We start from the raw sequence: 25770 nt of genomic DNA, 5'->3' as shown, positions 1-25770 counted from the left end.
AAAAAAAAAAAAAAACTATCACAGAGGCAGAGCAACATGATAGAACATTTTAAGAAAGCCCTTCTTCTGGCTTTAAATAAGTCAAAGACTAGATATACCAAGAGCACAGTAAACTTGGGAACCAGTACAACCTTTTGGAAAACAATATGGCAAACACTTATGGAAAGTACCATAAAGATACTTAGACCCTTTGATCCGTTAACCTTACTCTCAAGAATTTATTTTAGGAAAGTTATTTAACAGAAGCAAAAGACATATACCCAGTGTGATTCACTCCAGCACTATCTTTCATGGTAGGAAACAAACCAGATGGTCTCTCAATATGAGAGAGAGCATTTAACTAAAACTGTCTGACACAAAAGAATAGGGAAAGCCACTGAACACCATCATTACAAAGACTGTTTAAGCTAATGAAAAAATGCCTGTGAGAGAATGTTTGGTGAAAAGAACTGAACATACAACAGTAGTAAACTGATTTCAATTATGTAAAAATACATAAATGTGTAGAAGGTAATTCATGAAAATACTCGGGCTTAGATAATTTTTAAGAATTTAAAATCAACTCTCATCTTTCCAAAGTGTGTATGTGTGTGTGTGTGTATTATTATTGGGCTATGATATATATATATATGTTTTTAAATATATATATTTTATATATATTTTTTTTAATTGGGCTATTATACATATATATATTTTACAGACAAGCCCTTGTCTACTCAGTGAATGATATTTGTAAGTCTGCTAGATGATGCATAATAAATATAATCGATATAAACACACACCTCTTGCCCCTACCTCCATAGGTAAATAATACAGCTTACCTTAATTCATCTTGCATTTCTGTTACCTTATCCAATAAAATACTTAGCCGGTCCCATCTCATATTTTTACATTCCTTATGGAAGTCAAAGGCAATGTATCTATCAAAAGAAAAAATATTAAGAAACTGACCCAAGATTATTCCTTTCCCTTCTATCAATAACACCTTCATAAGCCGATTCTCCTGACACCACAGGGTACATATTTCCTGAGAATAGTGGTGTCTCCCCACTCTGGGTTTACCACTACATATACAAAAACTTCCTCATTCTCATATCTATGGGAGAAATAAACATATATGCATACATTCTCACACATATATAAAGACACACATACACCTCCTTTCTGTTACATGTTGGCAAACAGAAAGGGGGACAAGCCCAGCAAAATGTTAAAGAGGTGGGTTCAGGTAAAGTGATTAGGTACATACTGTAGAAAGGCCTCACCTGAATACCTGTCATGCATTTATTTTCCACCAAACCAAAAAAAAAAAAAAAAAAAAAAACACCACTGCCACTGCCAACAAGTTGATTCCAACTCATAGCGACTCTATAGGACAGAGTAGAACTGCCCCATAAGGTTTCCAAGGCTGTAAATCTTTACAGAAGCAGACTGCCTCATCATCTTCTCGTGGAGCAGCTGGTAGGTTCAAACTGCCAACTATCCTGTTAGCAGTCGAGCGCTTTAACCACTGCAGCACAAAAGGTCCTCTTATTTTCTACCACTTATGTGAAAACAATAGGGTTCCTTTTTGTTTTGTTCAAATCAATTAAAATGATGAAGCAATTCCATACAAGGAGAATTAGTCTGAGTGTCTGTCGCATACTAGGGGCTATGAGAAGCAGAGGCAGAATACTCCCACTCTGATTCGTGACTAGCCAGCCTAACAAAAAAGACACTTTCTTATACCAGTATCTAAACATCATATATATGCAATAGACATAATTTTCATGTCAATTTGTAACAAGCTGTTTAAAGGTATCTAACGTGGGAGACCCGAGTTTGATTCCTGGTCACTGTACCTCACGTACAACGACCACCTGTCCATCATTGGAGGCGTGTGTGTTGTGACGTTGGACAGGTTTCAGCAGAGCTTGCAGACTAAGATGGACTAGGAAGAAAGGCCTGGGGACCTACTGCCAGAAACAAACCATGAAAACCCTATGGATTCAAGAGTTCAATGTAGAACCAATCACGGGGACAGCACAGGACCAGGCAGTGTTGGGTTTCATTGTGCATGGGACTAGCATGTGTCAAGGGCCAAATAAACAGCAGCTAACAACATTTAACAGACAGGATTCTAAAAGAAGATATCTGACAGTGAAGGTGTCCTACACCATGAGGTAAATAAAGCTGTCCCTTGAAGAAAGAAAAAAAGTCATTAACTGCATTGTGAAAGTCAAGGGAAGAAGGACAAATGTAGACAACCTGAGCACCATGGATGTATGAAAATTCCCACATCTTCTACTCAACACCTTGGTCAGGGATCAAGTCATAAAATAGGATTGTTATGCTCTCATATACACAGTAAAGATTTAGATGAGGTGCCTGGTCTCCTGTGAGTCTCTTGGCTCCAAAAGACAGAAGAGGTATCAATTAGCTTGTGGGCTTCTGAGCAGATGGAGAGACGGCTCCTACCACCTCCATGGCTAATTCTCAGGTGAGAATGATACCCTTATACTACAGAAATAGAGGTCAGCCAACTGGAAGGCTGACCACTTGGGAAGAATAGGGGTGGGGCAGGCATTTTCAAGAGCACCGCCAATAAAAGCAGCAGGAGGACAGTTATTTTTAGAGTGCTCCAACCAGAAGGGACAGCTCAAGATTCATTCAAAGAATTTAAGCAGCTCACTAGCCTCCAACTACACTTCAATTCTTAAGCCTATATCCTTGTTATAAACTTACATTTGTATCTTCCAAGAATGAGCTACACTATAGTTTGATAACAAATGATTTTAAATGTATTATTTCATTTCCGAACCCAACAGTTAAGCACTCCTACCTCCTTCCACATTTCTGCGGAAAAAATCTTTTACAGACATCACCTTCTACATGGCACTTTTTCACCCAATTACCAAAATAGTAACTTTCCATTGCTAATGCTCCCCACCACTCAGCAGTACAACAATGTAACTTTTCTCTTTCACCAATCCAGCAACTCAAGTTACTATAGTAACTGGTTAAACAAAACTAAAAAATTACTCCGTCCAATAACCATCTTACAGTCTACAATAAATTTACCATTTGATTTCAGACTTAAACCAACAGACTGATGTCTTCTCCTGTCACATTAGGTATTTATTAAGTAAAAAATATTCAAATGCATGTTTTTTCAATGTTCTTAGTCTGGTGGGCTTCAGAGCCCGTAGAAAGAAAACAAAAAACAGCTCTGGAGTTCTCAGTCTTTAGCAGCAGATACCCTTTAAGTTCCTCAAAACGCTGAGTGCACAGCCTTGGGACTCTATGACTTAGGCCTCAAGTTCCCAGTTAGCTACTACACCGGAAAAAAAAAAAAAAAAAAAACAACCCTTACTCACTGACATCGAGTAGATTCCAACTCATAACCACCTTAAAAAACAAAAAGAACTGCCCGATAGGGTTTCCAGGATTATAAATCTTTAAGAAAGCAAACTACCTCACCTTTCTCCTACAGAGCAGCTGGTGCGTTCAAACCACTGACCTTTTGCTGAAAAGCCGACCATTTTAACCACAGAACCACCAGAGCTCCTTTAGCTACTATTAGAAACTGTAAATTTCTCAAGACAATTCTGAGGCAAGGCATACCTATGGAAACCTTCTGGGAAAAAGAGTCTTAACTAGGGTTGTACACAGGAGCCAGCAGATGAACTTTTCCAGTGTACATATGCTGGGCTCCAAGCCCAGAGTCTGCCTTTATAGCTCCAAGGTAAATTCCAGGTTCCTCACAGGATTCTGAGGTATACTTGATTAGGAATTTCTTCTCTGAGTCAGCCAAAGTACATTTGGTCAGGTTCCACTGTGAGAAGATGGAAGTGTGAATGGAGAGAAGCTCTACTGCTAGAGTTGGGCACAAAAGACTTAAATTTTTCCCCAAAGTTTCACTGTATTATTCTATTTTGGGGTATATTTGAAATTTTTCATAGGTTAGAATAATTTCTCCCCAAAGAACCCAATACCATTTCCTAAGATAGGATGCTTTCCCTCTACTGCCTGTGATCACTTCCTACCACAACGTCACCCTCACCTCCTACCCCAGTTTCTTGATGCAGACAGCTGCAAATTGACTGACTCATAACCACCTTGCACCTTCCCATAGGGTAACTGACATCTTTTGATTGGCTACACAGAATTTGCATCTGTTGCCAGGATCCACTTACAGGAGAGGCAAAGCCTCTGCTCTAGGTGAAGCCACATTAGCACCTGAACTGCTCCAGCTCCTGTGGCAGTCAGGACCACAGGACCACACCCATCACACAAAGAGTAGGAATTTGTCATCCAGTGGGGCCACAGTGCCAAAAACCTAGATGAGGAAGATTTTACTCATAGGCTTTTTTTTTTACCAAACTTAGATGCAAATGCAAATATTAAGTTATTTTGCAACATGAAATTATGCCAGAAAAAATTTCAAGTCAACCAAATCATAATTTAAAAAAAAAATGTAAGTTGAAATATATTATGTCTAGTGAGATAATAAGGATTACGACTTTAGACTGAGGGGAGCTCTGGTAGCACAGTGGCTAAGGCACTTAACTGCTAACCAGAAGGCTGGCAGTTCAAACCCACCAGCTGCTCCTCAGAAGGAAGACAGGGCAATCTAGTTCCGTAGTAATACTGCCTCGGAAACCCAAGGAGGGGTCGCTACGAGTGGGGTCTGACTCGACAGCACATAACGGTGATGAACGAACGAGTGAGATAGTGCCTAAGGCACTTGACTGCTAACCAGAAGGGTGGCAGTTCAAACCCACCAGCCACTCCTTGGAAGACTGGGCAACCTATTTCCTTAGAGATACTGCCTCAGAAACCCAAGGAGGGGTGCTACGAGTCGAGTCAAATCGAAACAACTTGACAGCAATGAGTTTGGTTTGGTTTGGTTTAGTGAGATCTAGGTACTTGTGTATGTGTGTAGGGTAAAAGATCTGAAAGGACCTGCAACTGATTTCGAGTGAGGTACCTGATCATTCCACTTCCCAAGGAAGACACCATTGATGCAAATGTCTGTTCAAGTGGCTTCTCTGAGCCCTTCTGGTTAACCTGCAAAAAATTAAAAACACCTGTAGCTTTCTTTCAAGTTTATCTAAATGATTGAAAAAGCAATTCTGATAGTTTTGTTTTTAAGAAACATACCAGATTGAGTATAACTTGCTTTCCATAAATAATTACTTGTGAATCAAAATGTCTTTGGAAACCATCCAACTAGGAGGGAAAAAAAAAAGATATACTTACAGGATTTTTGAAAGTATCTTCTTACACGTCCTATCTCTATATTCAAGGAGTAAGGTTGGGACAGGCACCATGTCTTCTAAATACTTTGTAGTAAATAGTAATTGTAAGTCATAGTACTCTGAGCTACAATATTACTATTTTAACTCTGACTACAATCTTGAATAGAAATGCCAAGTACTCCAAAGAACATAAAGTTGCAAATGTTACTGCAATCTCTAAAGACTAATATGCCGAACCATTCAGTCCTGTTTGTTCTTCCACGTTTCTCACATGCCATTTATGCAACCTTTTGGTGGAGAGGATCAAGAACCAAGAACCAAGGAGAAATGCTTCAATGATGCTGAATTCTGACATATGGCTAACCAATTATGTTTTCCATATGCAAACTATAATGCCATTAATTTTCTATGTTTAGCCAAGGACAAAAGCATGGAAGATACACACATGATTGGCTACTTTGTTGATCTGTGGTACTGGTTTATACTTGAGGTTTGGTCTTTGGGACCAGAAAACTGGTATTGATCCTCGTGTCTAAAAGGAAAGAAAGAAACATGAAATGAAACACACACACACACATACACACACACTTGTTTTTCTCAGTTTACTTAGTGTCAGGGTACATGTATCAATGATTTCACAAAGCAAAAAAAATAACACACCCCATAGAAACTCTGAAAGAAGTCCACGTGTGTACATGCTCCTAAAGACATGCTCCTAAAGATCCTATTTTCTGGGAATACGTTTGGAAAGGATATTCTTGCTTTCTGATTTCATGTACATGCTGCTTGCGTAGCAAACAGCTCTGTTTCTCCTGAATTCTGTAATAAATTGTTTTCTTCACAAGTAAAAATTAACATGCTATATCTGTTGGATAATTTGGCATTTTGAAACACTTAGAAATTTGCTTTCTTTGTTCTCCAATGAGTAAGTTTATGAACACACGAATACGCTTAGCTACTACTGATCTGGAGCAGAAAGCGATCCACAACTCTGAAGCAAGCAACTAAAAAGATGTACCATCTCAGCGTGAAGTGTCAGACAGGTAAAGTCAGTCATAAGCCAGCAGCTTGTCCCTCCTTCATCACCCTGAATAAGTCTGAAGGAGGGTTAAGCAGATAGGTGGCTCTGTTTCCATAACCCTTATACCCCAGACACTCTCCTTTAGGGATTTAAGGGCAGAAATGCCAGCAGGGGCATGCCATATTAATGAATGTCCTTATTCTGAGCAAACTTTTCCCTACGCTGTAAATAAGGATGCTACTTTAGAAAGAAAACAAAGAAGCGGGGGGCAGGGGGGTCGACATTTCAACAATGTGACAGAAAATTATGATCCAAGCAGAAAAGGCCAACTGACCAGCTACCCAATTTTACCTACCAGATATAATAACTTGCCTGCACAAATGAAGCCCTGCTCCCACTGTAGTGCACAATTTGTTCAGTTTCTACAAAGTTAGCTGCATGGCCTTCAGAATCAATTCCTAAATTGGGGGGGAAAAGAGTTATCTATATTTATTACACAGGAAACACATCAAAACCTCACTAATTTAGATTAACTTGGAAAGAATTAAGTCAGTTCAAATTAGAAAAATACTTGTAAGTTACAAACAAATGCACAGTGCATGATCACAAAGCTAAAAGTTCACTCATTTATTTAAACAGACATAAAGAGGCATATCAAGGACTAATTAACAAACAGATGAAGTTGGGTGCTATTTAATATATCAATTATTTATACATACACAATTCCTATAAAACAGTGTTTCTCAACTTTGAGAAATCTTTTTAACAAAAATAAATTGTGAAGGACCCCAGAGAGTATGTCTGTGGATCCCAGTTTGAAAAATACTATTCTGAAAATTAAAACTTTCTATTCAGGTGATCATACTTAGTAACAACACACAAAATCCAAACGTGGGCCACTGTGTAAATAGTATTCAATATAAGGCAAATAAGTGGTCCAGTAGATGCTTAGATTGATTTAAACTATTAAAATGAAAATATGAAAAATACCATTCTAAAATTCCTGTTACATCTAAAACTTCTATAATCACATGAAACCTAGTTTAAAAGCACTGAAGTGTTTAAAATGTTAGTATGAGTTAGTCTTTTCAAGTATGTGAAGTAGTCTTTTACAATTTTGTCTATATGATCCATTTTTACTAATAAAGAACTTGCTTGCTAAGCAAAAGTAAATTTCAAACTAGTCTTGGACTCAAATTACCCAATTATCAAAAAGAAAGCAATGGAGTTTTTACTGTGCCAATATTTCTTAACATCCTTTGTCACATATTTTTCAAGCATAACATTTTGATGTGTCCATGTGGTGCCAGAGTTTTTGTTAGTTCATTATGGTTAGAAGTACCAGAAGAGAAAAAAAATTATTATGATATCAGAAATAAAATGATTTCTCAATGCTTTCTAAGATTACTTGTCAGAAACATGGACTTTGCTTGTTTCCCTCCATAATTCCCATTAAGGAGCAACATGCAGTTATTTAAAAGAGAGTAAGAGATTATGAAAACATTTTGAAGACACATTAAGTCAAAAAAGTGAAAAACCAAGGTACAGAAAAATATATAGTATACAATCACGGTGTGTACGACAAGCGGGAGAAGAACACTTGCATGTATTAGCATGAAAATTACCTGGAAGGATAAATGAAAAACTAACAACTAACTAGCAGTAGGGGTGAGAACGGAATGCATAGGGTAAAGAATGGGAAAGATTTTTTGATTGCAGGTCTTTTAAAACTTTTTGATATTTAAACTATGTGACTATGTTATTCAGTAAAAATTAAATTTAGAAATATGTTTCCATCCAAGAAAATCTAGTTACCAAGGAGCTGCTAACTCTAATTCTGGTTCTTTGATGTTGGCCAGGTCACTCACTCAATGTCTTTCTTCCCCTGCTATATTATCTGTAATGAGGGTGATTAACCAAATGACCTCTCCAATTTCCTAGCTCAAAATTCATAAGATTTATTTAATAGCACATAGGGTTTTATTCTGGTATGTTCTGGTTAAAAGTAAAAATAAAAAGGGTTGGAGAAACTCCTTTTTATTATGAAAGTTACTTAATAACAGATTTTAAAAGCTTGGCATGAATAAGCATATTAATAGCACAAAACTTATAGAATAAACGTTCAAAATGTAAGTATTTGTAACATCGAATGTCTAGCTTAATGCACACAATACTTTCTGATATTAAATTTGGGTTATTAAAACTACATTACTGAATGGAAAACCAATTTGCTATGTAAACTTTTACCTAAATCCCTCCCCTCCAAAAATCCACCCCTTGAGAAAATGCCTGGCTGAATGTTTGAAAGATACCAGTATGACTCAAGGTCACCTAGGTGCTGGCACATCTTTTTGCTTTATGGGGGCACTGGTTCCTCAATACTTAAAGTATTTGGAGACTCCATCCCACATAAGATGGGAAAACCAGCATCCTCCATGTTCCCCAATATTTCTGGGGATTCTTGGAGAAGCATGTTTTCCCTAGTTTCCTTTTACTCCAAAATCCTGTTTTTGTTGAATTTTTATCTTCTTCTACCCTTCTATGACAATCTCTGCTTGCAATCTTGTCTTGAATGTAGTCATTATTCCTTTGACCTCTGGTTCCCTGCAGCACAAAGGATATCACCCACTATGGGTGGGTACTCGAAGGTATAGGAACACTGCTATATGGCCCAGCAGATGTCTTAAAAAGCAACATCAGACTTTAAAAAAAAAAAAAAAGAAAAAACGTCCTCATTTGGCCCCACCTCTGGGACCTTCTCACTTGGCTATTTCTACCCCCCAGTGCCTTGGCCTATGCCATGCTTCCTCTGCTCTTTCTCCACAGACTGTCCTAGGAATCTCAAAATCTCCCTTCTTTATTCTATACATCAAATTAGCTCCCTATTTCTCCCCCTGCTGGTGCCCAAGAGACTAGACTCACTAGAATGCTTTACAAAACAAGTCAATCATGCTGGCCAGCCTGCATTCGTTGCCTACAAAAGTCTGCCAAATATTTTGAAATTGAAAGTTTAATTTTTCTTTGAATCAGGTTAAATTCTGGGGTAATCTTTTTTATTTTTATTTTTAATTGTACTTTGGGTGCAAATTTACAGAGCAAAATTTGTTTTATATTCAACAGTTCACGTGCATTTGATTCCACACCCCAATTACCATCCCTAACGATAACCCACTCTCCTCCCCTCCCTTCACTGCGACCCCTCCCCCCCGTGCCCTTCTTAGTTAAGCATGCCTATCTGTCCAGCTTTCCCTCTATGTGAATGATGGCCCTCTGGTGTCCCATGGCCGACTGCTCTAAGGGGCATATCTCCCTAGAGGAGGTGGGTACATCACCCGGGGTAGATGTTCTGCATGTAGGTCGAGTCTACTATTGGGCCGAGAGCCAATCCTTGGGAGTGAGTTCAATTCTAGGCCTGAAGGGTAACCCAGGGTCATAGTCTTGGGGGTTCCACCAGGCTCCATCTGACCAGTACTTCTGGTCATTTTTGTGTTTTTGAATTTTGTTCTACATTTTCCTCCCACTCTATTTAGGATCTCTGGTTTTGATCCCTTCCCAAGTGGTTGGCATTGATAGCCGGGCACCATCTAGTTCTTCTAGTCTTGAAGTCCATCATATCCTTGGACTGTTTCCAACTGGCTTTGATCTTCTTCACTCTTCCTTGCTTCAGATGAGAGAAGACCAATAGTTGCACCCTAGATGGCCATTCAAAAGCGTTTAAGATCCCAGTCACTACTCACCAAAGTAGGTTGTGGAACAAGATTTTTACGTTCTATCCTGTGCCACTCAGTCTTTAAAGGCAGAAGTAGTCAGTCTAAAAGTTTGTTTTTAACAGTGTTCTTCTTTTCTCACCATTAAGGATATTTAATAAACTTTCTTGGCTCAGAAACTGATTTTTAAAATGTGCGACATTTTGAGTATGTACAAACCAACCGTGTTCAAAGAATTATCTGAACAAGGAAATATATGTGCTTAGACTTCCAGGCCTTCTCAGTGCTGCATTTGGTTGCTGCTGTTGTTAATAATATTTACTAGCCAACATAATGCATTCTCCAACCTCCAACAGGAAGTTAAACGTAAATCAAACGGAAGACTCCTCTGTATCTAGCTACTTACCTATTTAGCCTACCCGATTTTCATCCTGGCTAAAAATAAAACCCCTTAAACCAATACCTATGGCTGAGTCTACAATTCTAGCTCAATTTGTTGGGTGAACATTTCAACATTTGGTTGGCCCAATTAACTTCAAGGGAAAAAGCATGAACTGGACAGAACAATGTGCTTCAATACACACACAATTCTGTGGGTATCCCAAGCAGAATGCTGATAAAGTTACCTCAGCTTTTCTACATCTATTCTTGAATTGTCCTGGCTAGAGAGTTTAAAGTAAGGATTAGGAGATTTGGTTCAGAGTTTATTCTCTGTTCAATTACATGTGGTCTATAAGGAGAGGATCTAACAGCTAATTGCATCATTTCACAAGTGTAAATATAACATGTCATTAAACTTCTCTAGAGGCAATACCATAGGTTTCATATTGGGAATCTTATTCCTGAAAAACAATTACTTCAAAAGGCCATGCTTCAAATATTGCCCTGAGACAATCTTTAAACCTTAAACCAAAAATAACCCCTGAAGTCTTCTTAAAACCACACCATAGTTCAGCTTTCAGCTTCACTAGTAAAGAATGTCTGCCTTGAGCACTGTGCTCTTTGAAGATCTATCTGAATGGGATTCAACTGACAAGAGCAACTCAAAGGATTAGATAGGAACCTTAAGGGGCAGTATATGTTAATTAGAGGAGGAACAACTCCAAAAAGGAGGGTGAGAATGGTCACAAAACGTGAAGAATGTAATCAAGGTCACTGAATTGTACATGTAGAAACTGTTGATTCTCAGGTTTATGTTTTGCTGTGTATACTCTCAACCACAAAAACAAAAAATAATTGAAAAAAAAAAAATCTGTGCTTTCAGACATTCAGCAAACAATGGTGATCAGTTCCTCTCTTAGCAGGAAGCAGCAGCCTATAGTGTCACATGACCACTTGCAATGTAATTACAGTATCTGGAGTAAAGAGCAGAAAGGAAACAAAAACTAAACCCATTCCTGTTAGTTGATTCTACCTCTTAACAACCCTACAGGATAGAGCAGAACTGCCCCATAGGGTTTCCAAGGCCGTACTCGTTAAGGTAGCTGACTGCGAGACATCTTTCTCCCACCAAGTGTCTGGTGAGTTCTAACTGCTGACCTTTAAAAGTTAGCAGCCGAGCACATTAATCGCTTCACCACCACGGCACCTCTCAAAGCACGGAAGACCTAATTATTACAATGAAGCGGAAGATATATATTTAGTGAGTCTATCAAATGATAATGAAAATAAATGCCACCTTAAGACAAGATGTTAATTAGTGATAGATCTGACACAGTATTTAATCATGCTGAGAAAATTAATCTCACCTCTCACATAATAGCGCACACCAGCTCTGAAACAACTCCTTCTTGAGATGAGAATCCAATCAAAGTATTTTCCATTGATAGAACACGAGTGCATAGTAATAACTTAACACATTAAGAAAAATGTAACATAAAGAAATCATATGTATTTCCATATTCAATATAAATTATTTACCCAGTGAGAATGACTCCATTTTTAAGAGAAAAAAAAGGGCTAAAAATATGCAAATCTCAATCATGGGAGAACAGAAGGGCAGTGTACGCACAGGGGACAACTCAGGGGGCAGGAGTGCCTGGGAGGGATGGACACAGGGAAGAGGTAACTATGAGCAGGAAGTGGGAGGGGAGATGTTGCATTGTGGGAAACTGCAGTCAATGTCATGAGACAAAGTGTATGTGAACTGCTGTATGGAAAGTGAATTTGCTCTGTAAACTTTCACCCAAATCACAATAAAAATTTTTTTAAAAAATTTGCAAATCTTTCTGGATACTCACTAGCCTTTAAAACCAAAACCAAACCCACTCCCATTAAGTGGATTCTGACTCACAGGGACCCTACTTGACAGAGTAAAACTGCCCCATAAACAAACAAACGCACTACTGTCAAATCAGATCCAACTCACAGCAACCCCTCCTTGGGTTTCTGAGGCGTTATCACTACGGAAGTAGATTGCCCAATCTTCCTTCCCAAGAGTGGTTGGTGGGTTTGAACTGCCAGCCTTCTGGTTAGCAGTCAAATGCCTTAGGCACTGTGCTACCAGAGCTCCCAAACTGCCCAACAGAGGATCCAAAATTATAAATCTTTATGGAAGCAGCCTGCCTCATTTTTTTCCCGAAGGGCTGCTGGCAGATTCAAACCTATGACCAAGCACTTTAACACTGTGCCACTGTGGTTCCTCACAAGCCTATTCAAATGTGGAGTTTTGTCAAGTTAGTAACCCCACAATGACATGTAATAAACATTATGGTTAAATGGTTCACTATAGTGTTTCCATTTGAATAATATGATTTCCTTTTCCCTGATATCCTTAACCACTTTCTAAAGGTAAAGAATTAAGTATTAATGTACTCTGAATGAAAAACATACAAATTTAAAATAGATTAACCTTCAAATAAGAAACAAACAAAAATAGTAAAAGGGCTAGACTACCACAGTTTAAAAAAAGAGAAATATATCACATACATAATTACAAATGTAAATCAGCCCTAAGAGTTGGTAAGCTGATGAAGATTTAAAGACCAAACTGCAACTATCCAGAAACAGAATTTTAACTGCTTTTTTCTTGAAATAGGAAAAGTGAACCTTTAAAAAAAAAAAAAAGACTCTCCTCAAAAGCTTTTCTTAATATAAAACGACTTCTCTAAGCAGCTGGTGCCAGTGTTTACTATGCAATACTCGCTCCTACTCAATCATATTGAAGAGTCAACTGCCTATGGACTGTGAAGGCCGACCTCTCCATTTCACTCCAGAGGATAAGGCTGCCCATGCCTTTGGCCCTGGCATATCTCTACACTCATGTGTTTATCATTAGAGATGACAGTATATAATGTATATGTATGGTTAAAGGAGAAAAATTTACAAAAGAACCATGCACCCACCAGCACCTCTGAAACACCTTTCAAAATATCCACCCTCCACCTGGGACATCACTCCCTGGCTTGTCTTCCCCATTTTGCCACTGAACAATTCACTGTGTAGTTTGAACAGTGTTTGACTTTTTTTCTTTTTACATAAAAGGAATTACACTGTATATATTCGTTTAGCTTGCTTTATTTGCTCAACACTATGTTCATGAGGTTTACTCGCTACTACGGATGTATAATATTTCACTATACATATACTACAGTTCATCCAATCTACTGTCCATGGACACAAAGGCCACTTCCAGCTTTTACTACCACAAACAGTGCTAGAGCAAACACCCCTGTGCATGTGTTTCTGGGACACTAAACTCTTCTTTGTCACGCCACAATGGGCAATTTATCGACCAATCCTGTTAGCTCTCCTTTCAAAGCATATCGAGGGTCTAGCCATCTTGCATCGCCATCACTGCTACCATCCACCAAGCCAACATCACTTCTCCCCTCGATTACAACTGCCTCCTAACTGCTCCTGCACCCACCCTTGCTCACCTCTGGCCTTATCTCTACATTTACCTCAGTGATCAGTCTTATCATGTCAATCCTTTGCTCCAATCCCCCTAAGCGTCTCATCAAAAAGTAAAAACCAAAATTGTCACCGCAGCCTACATGGTCTGGACATGCAGTGTCTTGGTGGTGCTAACAGAAAAGGTCACAGGCCCGAGTCCACCCGTAGGGGCCTCGAAGAAAGGCCTGGTGATGATCCACATCAAAAAATCAGCCACTGAAAACCACACGGAGCACAGTTCTTCTCTGACACACACTGGGTTGCCATGAGTCAGGAGGACCCAACAGCAACTGGGCTTTTTGTTTGTTTTTCTCTTAGTCTGGGCCCAGTTACTTCTCTGAACACAGCTCCCACCTCTCCCCCTTCAGCTGTCTGTTCCACCCATGCTCTTCCCTTGGGGCCTTTCCTCTGCATGTGTGTGAAACATGTGACTATGTTTTTAGTCAAGAAATTACACTAAACAAAATATAAAGATAAATGGGTGAATTTCTAATACATTCAGAAAAAAAAGTTCCAAAATCATGGTATTATTTATCCATTCACAATCTCATTTTGAAATAAAACAATTGGCCCAATTCCCTTCAAGGACTACCTAAACGTGCTAACACAATGAACACAATGACTATAATTTTAAGTTCATTATATTTGTAATATAAATTTTCAAATATACAGTATTTTCATTTTCTTTCTACTTAAAAGGAGCTCTGGTGGTGTAGACACTAAGGCATTTGACTGCTAATGAGAAGGCTGGCGGTTCAAACCCACCAGCCACTCCTTGGAAGGAAGATGGGGCAATCTACTTCTGTAGTGATACTGTGCCTTGGAAACCCAAGGAGGGGTCGCTATGAGTCGGAATTGACTCAATGGCAGTGAGTTTTTTTTTTCTTCTACTTAAAACACAAACAAAAGTACTTTGGAAATAAAACACAGTATGGAAATCTGGGATCATTTCAATGTTTACAATTGAGCAGCCCTTTCAATTTCTTTACTACATAAGGTTTCTCCTCCCAAGTTTTAATCATCTCTAAAAATATCTCCTTAAAACTTTCTCAAATGTCCTATATTCCTCCTAGATACCAATCACAGGGATGCATGAGATGAAAAGGGCAGCATCTGCCCAGGGATAAAGCTCAGATAGCAGGAAGGGGCAGGAAAGAAAGACGAATGGAAACGGGAACCCAGGGAGGACGTGGGAAGAGGGCTGTTATACTGTGGGGATTGCAATCAAATGTCACAAAATAAAATACATATGAATTGTTGAATGGATGACTAATTTGCTCTGTAAACCTTTACCGAAATCACAAAAAAGAGTCATTTGGAAGAAAAAAAAAAAAAAAAACATCACAATCACAGACTACTGTGTTACCAAGCTTCTCGGGGACACTCACAAGGCAGAGTCAAGACTGCAGGCATCATCAGCACACACTGTGCTCATTCCTCACCCTGCTCACTCTGCTTACCTATTGGTACCATGATGTCTATGATAAAGGAATGCTTTTCAAATGAACTTACAATTAGGTAATCATTATTCATTTTACCATTTTGCATCTGTACCAGGATTTTTCCCTGAGTATTATTCTTTGTACTCCAATTATTTTTATTTTCTATGGCTATTTCAAACTACAAATAAAGTTTTTAACTGTGATACACTTCTCCAAGTTGCTGGTCACCCTAGTTCCTGAATCTAGCTTTTTTACTTCCTGAGGAAAGTTTACAACAGTCAAGATCATTTGATTTATTGATACAAAGTGGCATCAAAACTCTAACAAAGGCAAAATATGATGCATATATTCCTTCTCTTTAAGCCACCAGCTTGGCAACTCTTAAATAGAGCAAGATTAATTTAGTCTGAAAAGTTCACTCTTTAAAAAGACAACAGTGGTTTACAACCAGTATTCGAAGATTTTGTCACTGAGTTTGATTATCTTATCAACTGCAATTTCTACTAATACTGAAATGTTTCTTATGCAAAATATGAGAATATCTCTAAATCTGCCTTACAATAAAACTGAACTGAAGACTGCTAGAACACTAAAGTGCAGTATTATGCAGCAAGGATACAGCCATGTAGCACTGGAAGAGCAAATCGATGAACCTGAAATGAAGATATAAAGTACATTCAGGAATAAATGTACTTTAAAAACAAGTCATAAACATATATAAAAGCATTTACACACAGGGAGGTAACACACAACATAACAAAGTAGTAAGCTTATGGGTAACTCTCAATTTTCAGAAGAAATTTTTCTAACATAGCACCTTTTTAATTAAAATTTCAAGCACATAACGATCATTAGAGCTTGACTATTCAGACATGCGGACACTAATAAAACTATATGAAGTTGCAGAATGCTTCCCTCCCTCCTTTTCAGGCTGTGACTGGAGCAATCTCATTCCTCCAAAATAAATAAATAAATAAATAACAACAAAGCACAGCAAATGACAAGAAGTAAGGCAATTAGGCAAATCTACCCAGATTCAATACACTGTTCCCCCAGCTGTGCCTTCTTGTTTACAGCTCATTCGTGTGAGCAAAGGACAGAGGAAGCTGAGGTCCAGGCAGGTCTCTCCTGGGTGCTGAAGGGAGTCACCCCCCACAGGAAGACAAACGCACAGCTCTGGACTGAGCCTGGGGACTTGACTCTGGCTCCTCATTTCTCCACTACGCATCCTCTAACACGAATTCTGTCTCTTTTACTTACAAAAAGTAACGTATTTTAAAGTTTCTATGAGATCAGATTAAAATGATTACGCTCTCTCAACGTAGAAGGACGTGAGAGTAGACCTGATCAAAGTTTGTACATCATAAATAGAGTTAAAGTAGAATTATTTCGCAAAAGCCCTGGTGAGCAGGTAGTCATTTTATTATATGTATTGAATTAAAACTTGACTGTAACAAATAAGCAGATTTTATTCAGTATACATTACCTCTGGCTGAGCAGAAAGTTCTCTTAGAAGATAACCATTCCACACAAATCTCTGATCTGCCTAAGAGAGAAGTTTTAAAGTTAGTAAAATATCTCCTGCAAAGGTGACCTTCTATAGAAAGAAAAATACAGCAACCAATGTCTCCACCTGGTGGCTAGGTCTCTCTGACACGCTCCACACAGAACTCATCTACCACAGTCATCTCTCCCTCTTCCTCATTTATAGCCTCAGGCGAGTGCACTGCCCCAGACACTTGGAGGTCCTCCCACGGTCTTTCTTTTCTTTACAGTTAAGTCAATCCTCAAGTTCTAAATCTCATTCAAAATCCATCTCCTCTTCTATATTCCTACTCCAACCAACTCTGGCCAACACTTGACTCCAGCCTAACTACTAAAACGGCTTCCGTGGCCTCAAGTCTTGGCCTTCCCACTCCATTCCTCCACAGGGCTGATGTCAAGGTGTTCTCTAACATGGCCTATCTCCTTCATGCTCTGAAGTCTTCAGTGGCTCTCTGTCACCTAAAAGACCAAATCTTTGCATAAATTTAGCCAGCCTTAGGCTCTGGTTGCCCTATCTAACTCTGAACTCACCTCTGGCGACACTGACTTTTAAACTATAAATACAGAGGAGGTGCCCTCAACTAGCCTCTATTAACTAATGCAGCAGAGGAACAAAATCTCTCCATTCCCCTAGGAAATCACCAACTCACCCTGCCATACTTGAAAGTCACACGGAGTAGCTCTTACCCTTGGGCCATCACCAGCTGAGTGGTGCACTGCCCAAGATTCAGGCGTGTGCTCCCAATAGATGTGTGCCAGTCAAGTTTTTATTCATCATTACATAATTAAATATTTTATATGCCAATGAAATATGACTGAAAAATAACTGTTGTTTCTATGAAGTTGAATGCTTTGAAATAACTCAATAAAAGGCAAGTTGCTAAAAACAAACAAAAAACTGTTGTTGAATTTGAAATGGCAGTGGCAAATTTATAAGACTATAGAAATACAGTAAAAATCTATAGGATTCTACACGTAGTTTTTTTTTTTATATGTAAGATAGTCTTTAAAAAGATTCAAACTGAAAAGCAGTATGCACATAATTTACACAGGAAAAGAGAACTGAAAACAAAGAACCAAGAAAAAAAAATCTGTGGCCCTACAAAGAAAAAAATTAATTACTAAATAAAAAATGTTGTTCAAATGTTTAACATATTTATGTTTCATTTATCATTTTTGTGATTCCCCATTTTAACTGATTTTGATCAGCTGACAATTTCCCACTCCCATCCTACCACTCAAGATGGTCTCTTACAGTTTAGGTGACCACTGCCATAGCCTCTGCCTGGAACCCTTCCTCTCTCACTGTCACCTGACCAACAAGCCCTACTCATCAGCAAATCTCAGCTCAAAAGTTCCTTCCTTTATAAAGCTGTCCCTGATTCCCCTAGGCAGAGTGAGACCACTTCCCTTCAGGATCCTGCCTCACTTTGGTACGTATCTGCTACATCAATCATCCATTGTTTTGTGATCGCTTGGGTGTCTGCTTCCCCAGTAGAGTGTAGGCTCCCACAAGGCAGGGGCTCCATCTTTTCATTCTGTGTTCCCAACGGCTAGTATAGTACCCGCCACATAGAAGGCATTTGAGAGACATTTGCTAAACAAATGAACTATAGCAACTGCTTTTACAAGCAGTAATTTTTTTGTTGTTAAAAGTTAATTTCTTGATTCCTTAGCCAAACTTAACAACTAACCTTACATAGAATTTTACTAGATGGGAGTATAAAATGTTACCCAAAAGAGCTTATCAGTTAAACTACTGATTAAACTATATGCAATTATCATTTTTGTTGGTTAAAAATGGTCAACAATAATTTCATGTGGTCCAACCTAATAGGCAAATGACAACAGCCTTTTAAATTATGCTTGTTCCCTAAAAACATCCCCAGTTTGTTAATAAAAAACAAAATCAAGGCATTATCCAAGGTCGGTCTGGACAGCAGAAATTTTAAGCTGAGATCATCTGAGCCTGCCTGATTTTAAAGATACATCTTAAAAATAAACATACCATAAACAAAAAGATAGTTTTCAAGTTCTGTAATCAATAAATTCTTTTCTAATCACAAAAATTATATGTAACACCACTCCAGAGAAAATGTCATCTATTTTGTTATAAAATTATGCAGGTGTTAATTTTATAAGCCTACTTATTTTGCTAATGGAACTGTTATATGTACAATAGGCCACTTAGAGGTAAGAAATTATAAATGAATCCAAGGCTGTTTTGAAGATTTGACACCTGATAACCACTGCTTGACAGCCAAGTAATATTGATGGAAAATTATAAACTAGGAAAGGTTTTCATCTAATTACCTACCTGTGTGTTTACTCTGGATTTCTGAATACCTACACCCAGGGTTCTCAATCCTGGCTGTATAACAGAAACAAACTTTGGTGCCCTGAATTTGGGACCGTGTTATTTGTGATATATTTGAAATACAGTGTGCTTCCAAAAGCCCTAGCGATGGTCCTGATAAGCCAGGGTTAAGAAGAACCAATATAACTTTTTATGGATGAAAGAGAGACATAATACCCCTTAAAAAACCCAAAAAAGTAAATGAAAATAACCGAAAAGCAAACTTACCCTTTCCAAAAGACTCATTTCTTGGAATTCTGGACTAGTGTTGGAGAGCCGTTGCAAAGTGTGCGTCAAATCATATGTTGTTGAAAAGTAAAACCCATCCACATTCAAGACATGGTTTATCATTGCTAGGAAAGTTTTATTATCTTGTAACTGTAAACAAAGGGGGATAATCAGTTTATGACATACTTGAAAAGGAAGCTGAAGGTGTGAGAAAAGAATGAAAATAAGCTGCCAGTTTGGCCATTAAGTATCACCAGCACAAAGACTGGGACTGGGGTGGGAGAATGCTCACCTTCACTTCCCCAGGACATAGAACAGTTCCTAACACATGGAAGATGCTCAGGAACTGCTACAGGGAATTACTACATGAACTCATTAGGTAAGATGCCTTACCTTTGGTATCTCTCACATTTCTACTCTAAAGGTCAAAATAGTTGTTTTAACAAAATACCATCACCCCAAGTTATGGCCCACCATCTGCCACATGTATTACAGAGATTCTCTATGAACTCAACAACCCTGCTTAAAAATAAACAAACAAATGCACCTAGCATAATTATCCTCATCTGATAAATGAAAAACATAAATGCATGAGGGTCTAGTAACAACAAATAACAAAAGAATATCATCCTCATTTAAAAAAAAAAAACAAAACTTCATTGGATAGAAAGTAAATGGAATTCTTTTCCTTTAAAACGAAGATGAAAAAGAAAGTCCGGTAAAAGCAGTATTTATCTTTGCACACTTTCTAATATTCATTTTAACTGGCTTTCCCAGTGAGTATCAAGATTAATATTTGTTTTTATCCTTGTTTTAAAAAATAATTGTTAATGCTTGGTACCAATGTTTAGTAACATAATTAACATGTACTACAGAAACTTAAAGGAGCTCTCGTAGCATAGTGCCTAAGGCACTTGACTGCTAACCAGAAGGCTGGCAGTTCAAACCCACCAGCCATTCCTCAGAAGGAAGGTTGGGCAATCTACTTCTGTAGTGATACCACCTCAGAAACCCAAGAAGGGGTCTCTTATGAGTCACGGTGACTCGATGGCACATAAAACTACAACAACAACAGAAATTTAAATTTCAGCTCAAGACATAATTTTTGAAAAACCAAACACATATACAAAGTGCACATAGTAAGCAGTTATAGTATATAGTTATATAGAATATAGTTACAGTAAAGTCAGCTATATGGCCTGACAACAATGTATAGCAATTAAGAAAAACTGTCCAGTATTCCTGGGCTATTAAATATACCCATTTTATTTCCTTAAACTATAGGTCCTCATAGAGAATCACTATAAATCCTTAATTTTTCATTGATTTATGTCAAAAAGGAATTTAAGGGCACAAGGAAGGGGTGGTCATGGGGAAGAGAGTTTTGTTTTGTTTTTTTCTTCTTTTTTATTGTGATTTGGGTGAAAGTTCACAGAGCAAGTTCACTTTCCATACAACAGCTCATACACTTTGTCTCATGACACTGACTACAATATACCACAATGCAACAGCTCTCCTCCCACGTCCTCCCCACAGTTACCTCTTCCCTGTGTCCTTCCCCTCCATGCACTCCTGCCCCCTGAGCTATCTCCCTGTGCATACACAACCCTTCTTTCTCCCATGAGGTGATCTCTCCAAGGAGTGTATCTACCTCATGTAAATGTTCAGCTCATATGTCTGTCTTTTTATTTGGCTGGAAGCCACAAAAGTGAGTTCAATTCCAGACCTGAAGGGCAGCTAGGGGCCACAGTATCAGTGGTTCCATCAGGCTCCATCAGACCAGCAAACCTGGCCCACCTTTTTTTGTGGGGGGAGGAAGGGAGAGTTTTTTATGGTTGGGGTTGGTAATGGGGACAAGAAATCAGATGTGCGTGAACTGTTGAATGTAAAACAAGTTTGCTTTGTAAATCTGCACCCAAAGCACAATTTAACTTAAAAATTTTTTAAAGCAAACATTCTGAATAAAATTACATTCAGAAAACAAACTGTCTCAATAGATATAACTTCTAAACATTTGTTGACTCAAACAAAAGCAAGTTTCAAAAAACAGAATGGGGCAATGCTGTTCATGTAAGTTCCACACAATACCTCAGTAAATTATAAACACTATTTTAATATGAATACAGGCTGTGTTCACTTGGCACAGTTGCTTAGGACTGTGAAAAAGGCCACGCAAGCTATCTTCATAATCAATAGGAAACATTACAACTGTCCTCTGATCTTTCAAAAACATTACAACTGTCCTCTGATCTTTCAAAATTTTTGTCAAAACAATCAAATACTCTTATTATAAGGTATACATGTATAGAGAAATTTTTAAATAGTAAAGCTAGTATTTACTTACCCTGAAACTTGAAACATTAGCAACACTGAGAACTAAGTGTTTTTATTTCTCTGCAAAAAGCTTATCAGGAGTAATCTAAGCAGTGCTTGCCTCCTTTTCATAACATAACTTGCAATACAGAACAAACATCTTTTCTATGCCTTGGGGAAATATACTCCTTTCTAAGTTTGGATCAGCTACCACCATTTTATCTTTTGCACTTTTAAGAAATGTCATGAGATGCCCCAGAGTTTCTTCAGTGTAAAGTTTTTTGCTGACATCACTTCCTCTGGTACTCTTCATCTTTTTTGTCACTACCACTTTGCTCATCAATGTTGGTAAATTCACTGTCACTAAGAAATCTGGCTGCACATTTAAAGCCTGTCTAACAGTGTCAGCATTCCTACAACCAGCTGTTTCTTCTATAATTCCATTTACATTTGATTTGACTTTCACTTTCAGCATTATTACTTTTCACTCCCTTGCAGCACTTTCACCTCTGGTGGACTAATTTCTCGCTTAATATACTGTGGTGACTGGAATCTGAACTGTGGTGTTGAATGGTAACTGAAATCCATGCCTAACGGAAGCGTGCAAAAGGAATACTAGCTGAATACATATATGGACACACACATACATACTTATATCTGTGTGTGGTAAAAGTGAAGAATACTTTTCTCTGGGGAAAGAGGGAATGAAATGTGAAGAGTGGAATTTCAAATGTATCTACTATTTTCTTTAAAAAATAAAGGTTGAATATGAAGTTAAATCTGGGTATTAGTATATACATATTTCTATTTGTACTTTTCTTTCTGTATGAATTTTCATAATTTTAAGAAATGAGGCAGATTTAAAAAAAAAAAAACCAACAGCATACAGTGGGACAACAATGTAGAACAAAACACAAATTAATAAAAAGAGACCAGGTTCACTGGTCTGACAGTGCCTGGTGATACCCCTCCTAGACTATGGACCCTAGTCACCCTTCAGGTCTGGAACTGAACTCACTCCCATGGCTTCTAGCCAAACAACAAATAGGTATAGAGTGTGAACATTTACATCAAATAGGTACACTCCTTAGAACGATCAATCATGGGAAAACAGAAGGACAGTATTCACTTAGGGAGACAGCTCAGGGGGCAGGAATGCATAGGGAAGGACACAGGGAAGAGGTAACTACAGGGAGGAAGTGGGAAGAGAATTGTTACAATGTGGGGAATTTCAGTCAATGTCATGAAACAAAACGTGTATGAGCTGCTGTATGGAAAATGAATTTGCTCTGTACACTTTCACCCAAATCACAATTAAAAAAAAAAAAAAAAAAAAAACACACACACACCACGAGTAATAAAATACATGAGTGATATTTTTAGAAATATATTTTATGGCTAGAAACCAAAAGTAAAAGCTTAAAGTGTGCTGTTACTATGATAAAGGTGACTAAGAGGTTAAAATTACCCAGAAGTAGCTTAGCACAGCTGCCTTTTAAAACCAGCCCTATTTGCTCGCCAGACAATAGCTACCTATTTCCCAACCCAGCTTTATGGGTTACTTTACTATTTTGGCTTAAAAGAAAATCATCCAGCTTTCTTTGCATTTGCTCTCCCTACAAGGTACCGCTTTGGGTTCTGCAATTAGCAATAGCTTCCAGTTCTTACCTGAATATCAGTTAAATGCAACATTGTCTTCTTATAAGAAAGGATATCAAAATCTGTTGCTTTCCAGATTACATGATTGAAAAATTCACCTATTTTTGTCTTTTTGGTAATGACAATAAGATAGTTACCTGCAAAAAGGAGAGTCCAATACACATAAATATAAAAAAGACAACTCTCATGGCATAAGTAGCAATCCTTACTATTTAAACTTCAAAGGCTATTAATCGAATGAGGCTGCACTGTGCTGCACGGACAAAGGGCCATGCTTTTTCATTCTGATAATCTTATATTTATGAATAGACAGATGAAACATTATTTAGAAAAACTCTTATTGAAAGATCAAAGTTTTCCACAAAAAAAATAGAAGCAAAAGCTGCTGATAACCAAAGTAGTCACCTTAGCAAATGAAAAGTAGAGACAGAACATACTTACTTTCTCTGGCCCCAAGACGTACTCAACTCACTGTAGAATAATGTACCAGTATGTACATTAGGAGCTCTGGTGGCATAGTGCCTAAGGCATCTGCTACTAACCAGAAGGCTGGTGGTTCAAACCCACCAGTCACTCCTTGGAAGGAAGACTGGGCAATCTACTTCCGTAGTAATACCGCCTTGGAAACCCAAGGAGGGGTTGCTATGAGTTGAATCAATTCGATAGCAGCCAATTAGTATACACACTAAAGCATCAGAGGTCTGAAGATCGGATCACTGCCCCATCTACACCATTCCTATGTCCTTCTGGTCATTCTAAATGTTAGAGAAATGTGCTGGGGCAGTATATGTAAGTGGTCACTGCAGTATTACAAGGATGAGTAGCTAGGAATGAAGGAGCCACCACAGTACCATAGCACATCACATAATCGGCCAACCCTGATCCTAGCCACTTCCTTGCCCCTGGAAATAAAACAGGGTGACCCACTTCAATTAACTCAGTTCTTGAGCTCTGATCAATACTCCATACACAAGCACCCTGCCCAGAAGCTTTCCTGTGTACTTCTCTTCCAGAACTTGTACACTGTACCATGTTGTTGTTGTTATTTGCCATCGAGTCGGGTACCATAGTGACTTATTATTTATATGCCTCTCTCACTAGACATTGAACTACAGGGTAGAAGGCCTGTACCTTTACACTCTGGCATCTAGCAGGGTCTGACTTAACCCAGAAATTGACTGACTGAAGCATGATACGAAGCATGCCTCCATCTTGTACTCTAATACTGTCAATCTCATTACCTTCTTTGCCCATCTTACCTTATTTTGTCTTACCTGCCACCAGATGGATTGTGCCCAATATACCAAATATTGGTCTTGTGACAGCTGAAGGAGGAACATCTTTCTTGACTTAAAAAACAAAAACAGAAAGAAAGATCACATAAGAAAAAGCTCTCAAAGAAATGGAAATTTAGTTTGATTTCATAGTTAGTTCAATTAAATCAATCTGTATGATTTGTTCTAGGAAAGCAATATTCCCTCATTAGTGCGAGACCTCCATTCTGGCAGAACAGAAACTAAGAGTCCAAATGATGCATAAAGAAAGGCCTATGGAAAAGTTTATATATGGAAGGAAAGTTTCTTTTTTGGTTACTAGGGGTGGGAGGGAGCACTGGGGGAAAAAAAACGCACTGACCCGTATCATTTTAGTTTTGTGTATTTCACTGTACATAAATTATATTTCAATAAAATGTATTAATAAAAATAATAAAGGCCTTGCCTATTAAGAGTAAGGGGCCAACATACATTACTGCATTGTCAGTGATGGCAAACATTGATCTACAGGTGGATAGATGGTGGACAGGCTGAATTATTAGATATGTCTATGCAGGGAGGAGTATGCCCGTGACCATACAGGGTTGGAAGACATTATTTCTACAAGTGTATCTATGTGTTCTGTAAGAATTTCCAGGTATATAGTACAGCTGACAAGAGACAAGGTTGTAGTCACTTCTTGGCCATAGCCAGCTACCCAGAGGGAGCAAGTAGTTGGACCTGTGGGCTCGAGACCATGGTTGCAGGGGACATAAGCTCAATTGGCATAACATACTACACAAAACCATTGTTCCACATCATACTTCAGCAAGTAGCAACTGGGCTCTTAAAAGCTTGCAAGCTGCCATCTAGATGCAACGATGGGTCTCTCCTCGCCCAGAGCAAAAAAGAATGAAGAAATCGAGAGATTCATGGAAATAATTAGTCAAAGTGACTGGTACACCATGCAATCCTCAGCCTACACGACTATGAGACCAGAAGAACTAGATGGTGCACAGCTACCACTGTCAACCACCCGAAGGGGGATCTCTGTAGGGGATCCTGGAGAATAATGTGAAACAAAACTCAAAATCATTAAAAAAAAAAAAAAA

At 38.3% G+C, this 25770-nt stretch overlaps 1 protein-coding gene across 1 annotated transcript in view; it reads right to left on the bottom strand.

Annotated features, from left to right (window-relative positions):
- The window catches only part of SACM1L (SAC1 like phosphatidylinositide phosphatase), a 51287-nt gene that overhangs the window by 16090 nt on the left and 9427 nt on the right, over window positions 1-25770 (bottom strand). Inside the window, exons 3-11 of the mRNA XM_007951734.2 lie at window positions 19434-19583; window positions 16791-16850; window positions 15924-15957; window positions 11717-11818; window positions 6634-6719; window positions 5686-5772; window positions 5143-5211; window positions 4970-5049; window positions 822-920 (exon numbers count right to left, since the gene is read on the bottom strand). Of these exons, the coding sequence (XP_007949925.1) occupies window positions 822-920; window positions 4970-5049; window positions 5143-5211; window positions 5686-5772; window positions 6634-6719; window positions 11717-11818; window positions 15924-15957; window positions 16791-16850; window positions 19434-19583 (767 nt within the window). The remainder of the gene's footprint in view (window positions 1-821; window positions 921-4969; window positions 5050-5142; window positions 5212-5685; window positions 5773-6633; window positions 6720-11716; window positions 11819-15923; window positions 15958-16790; window positions 16851-19433; window positions 19584-25770) is intronic.

Source organism: Orycteropus afer, unplaced genomic scaffold (genome assembly GCF_000298275.1).
Source record: "Orycteropus afer afer isolate SDZICR_OR568_19922 unplaced genomic scaffold, OryAfe1.0 scaffold00311, whole genome shotgun sequence".
NCBI classification, from domain to species: Eukaryota; Metazoa; Chordata; class Mammalia; order Tubulidentata; family Orycteropodidae; genus Orycteropus; species Orycteropus afer.
The sequence above is the reverse complement of the archived record's forward strand: the minus strand, read 5'-3'. Positions and strand labels throughout refer to the sequence as shown.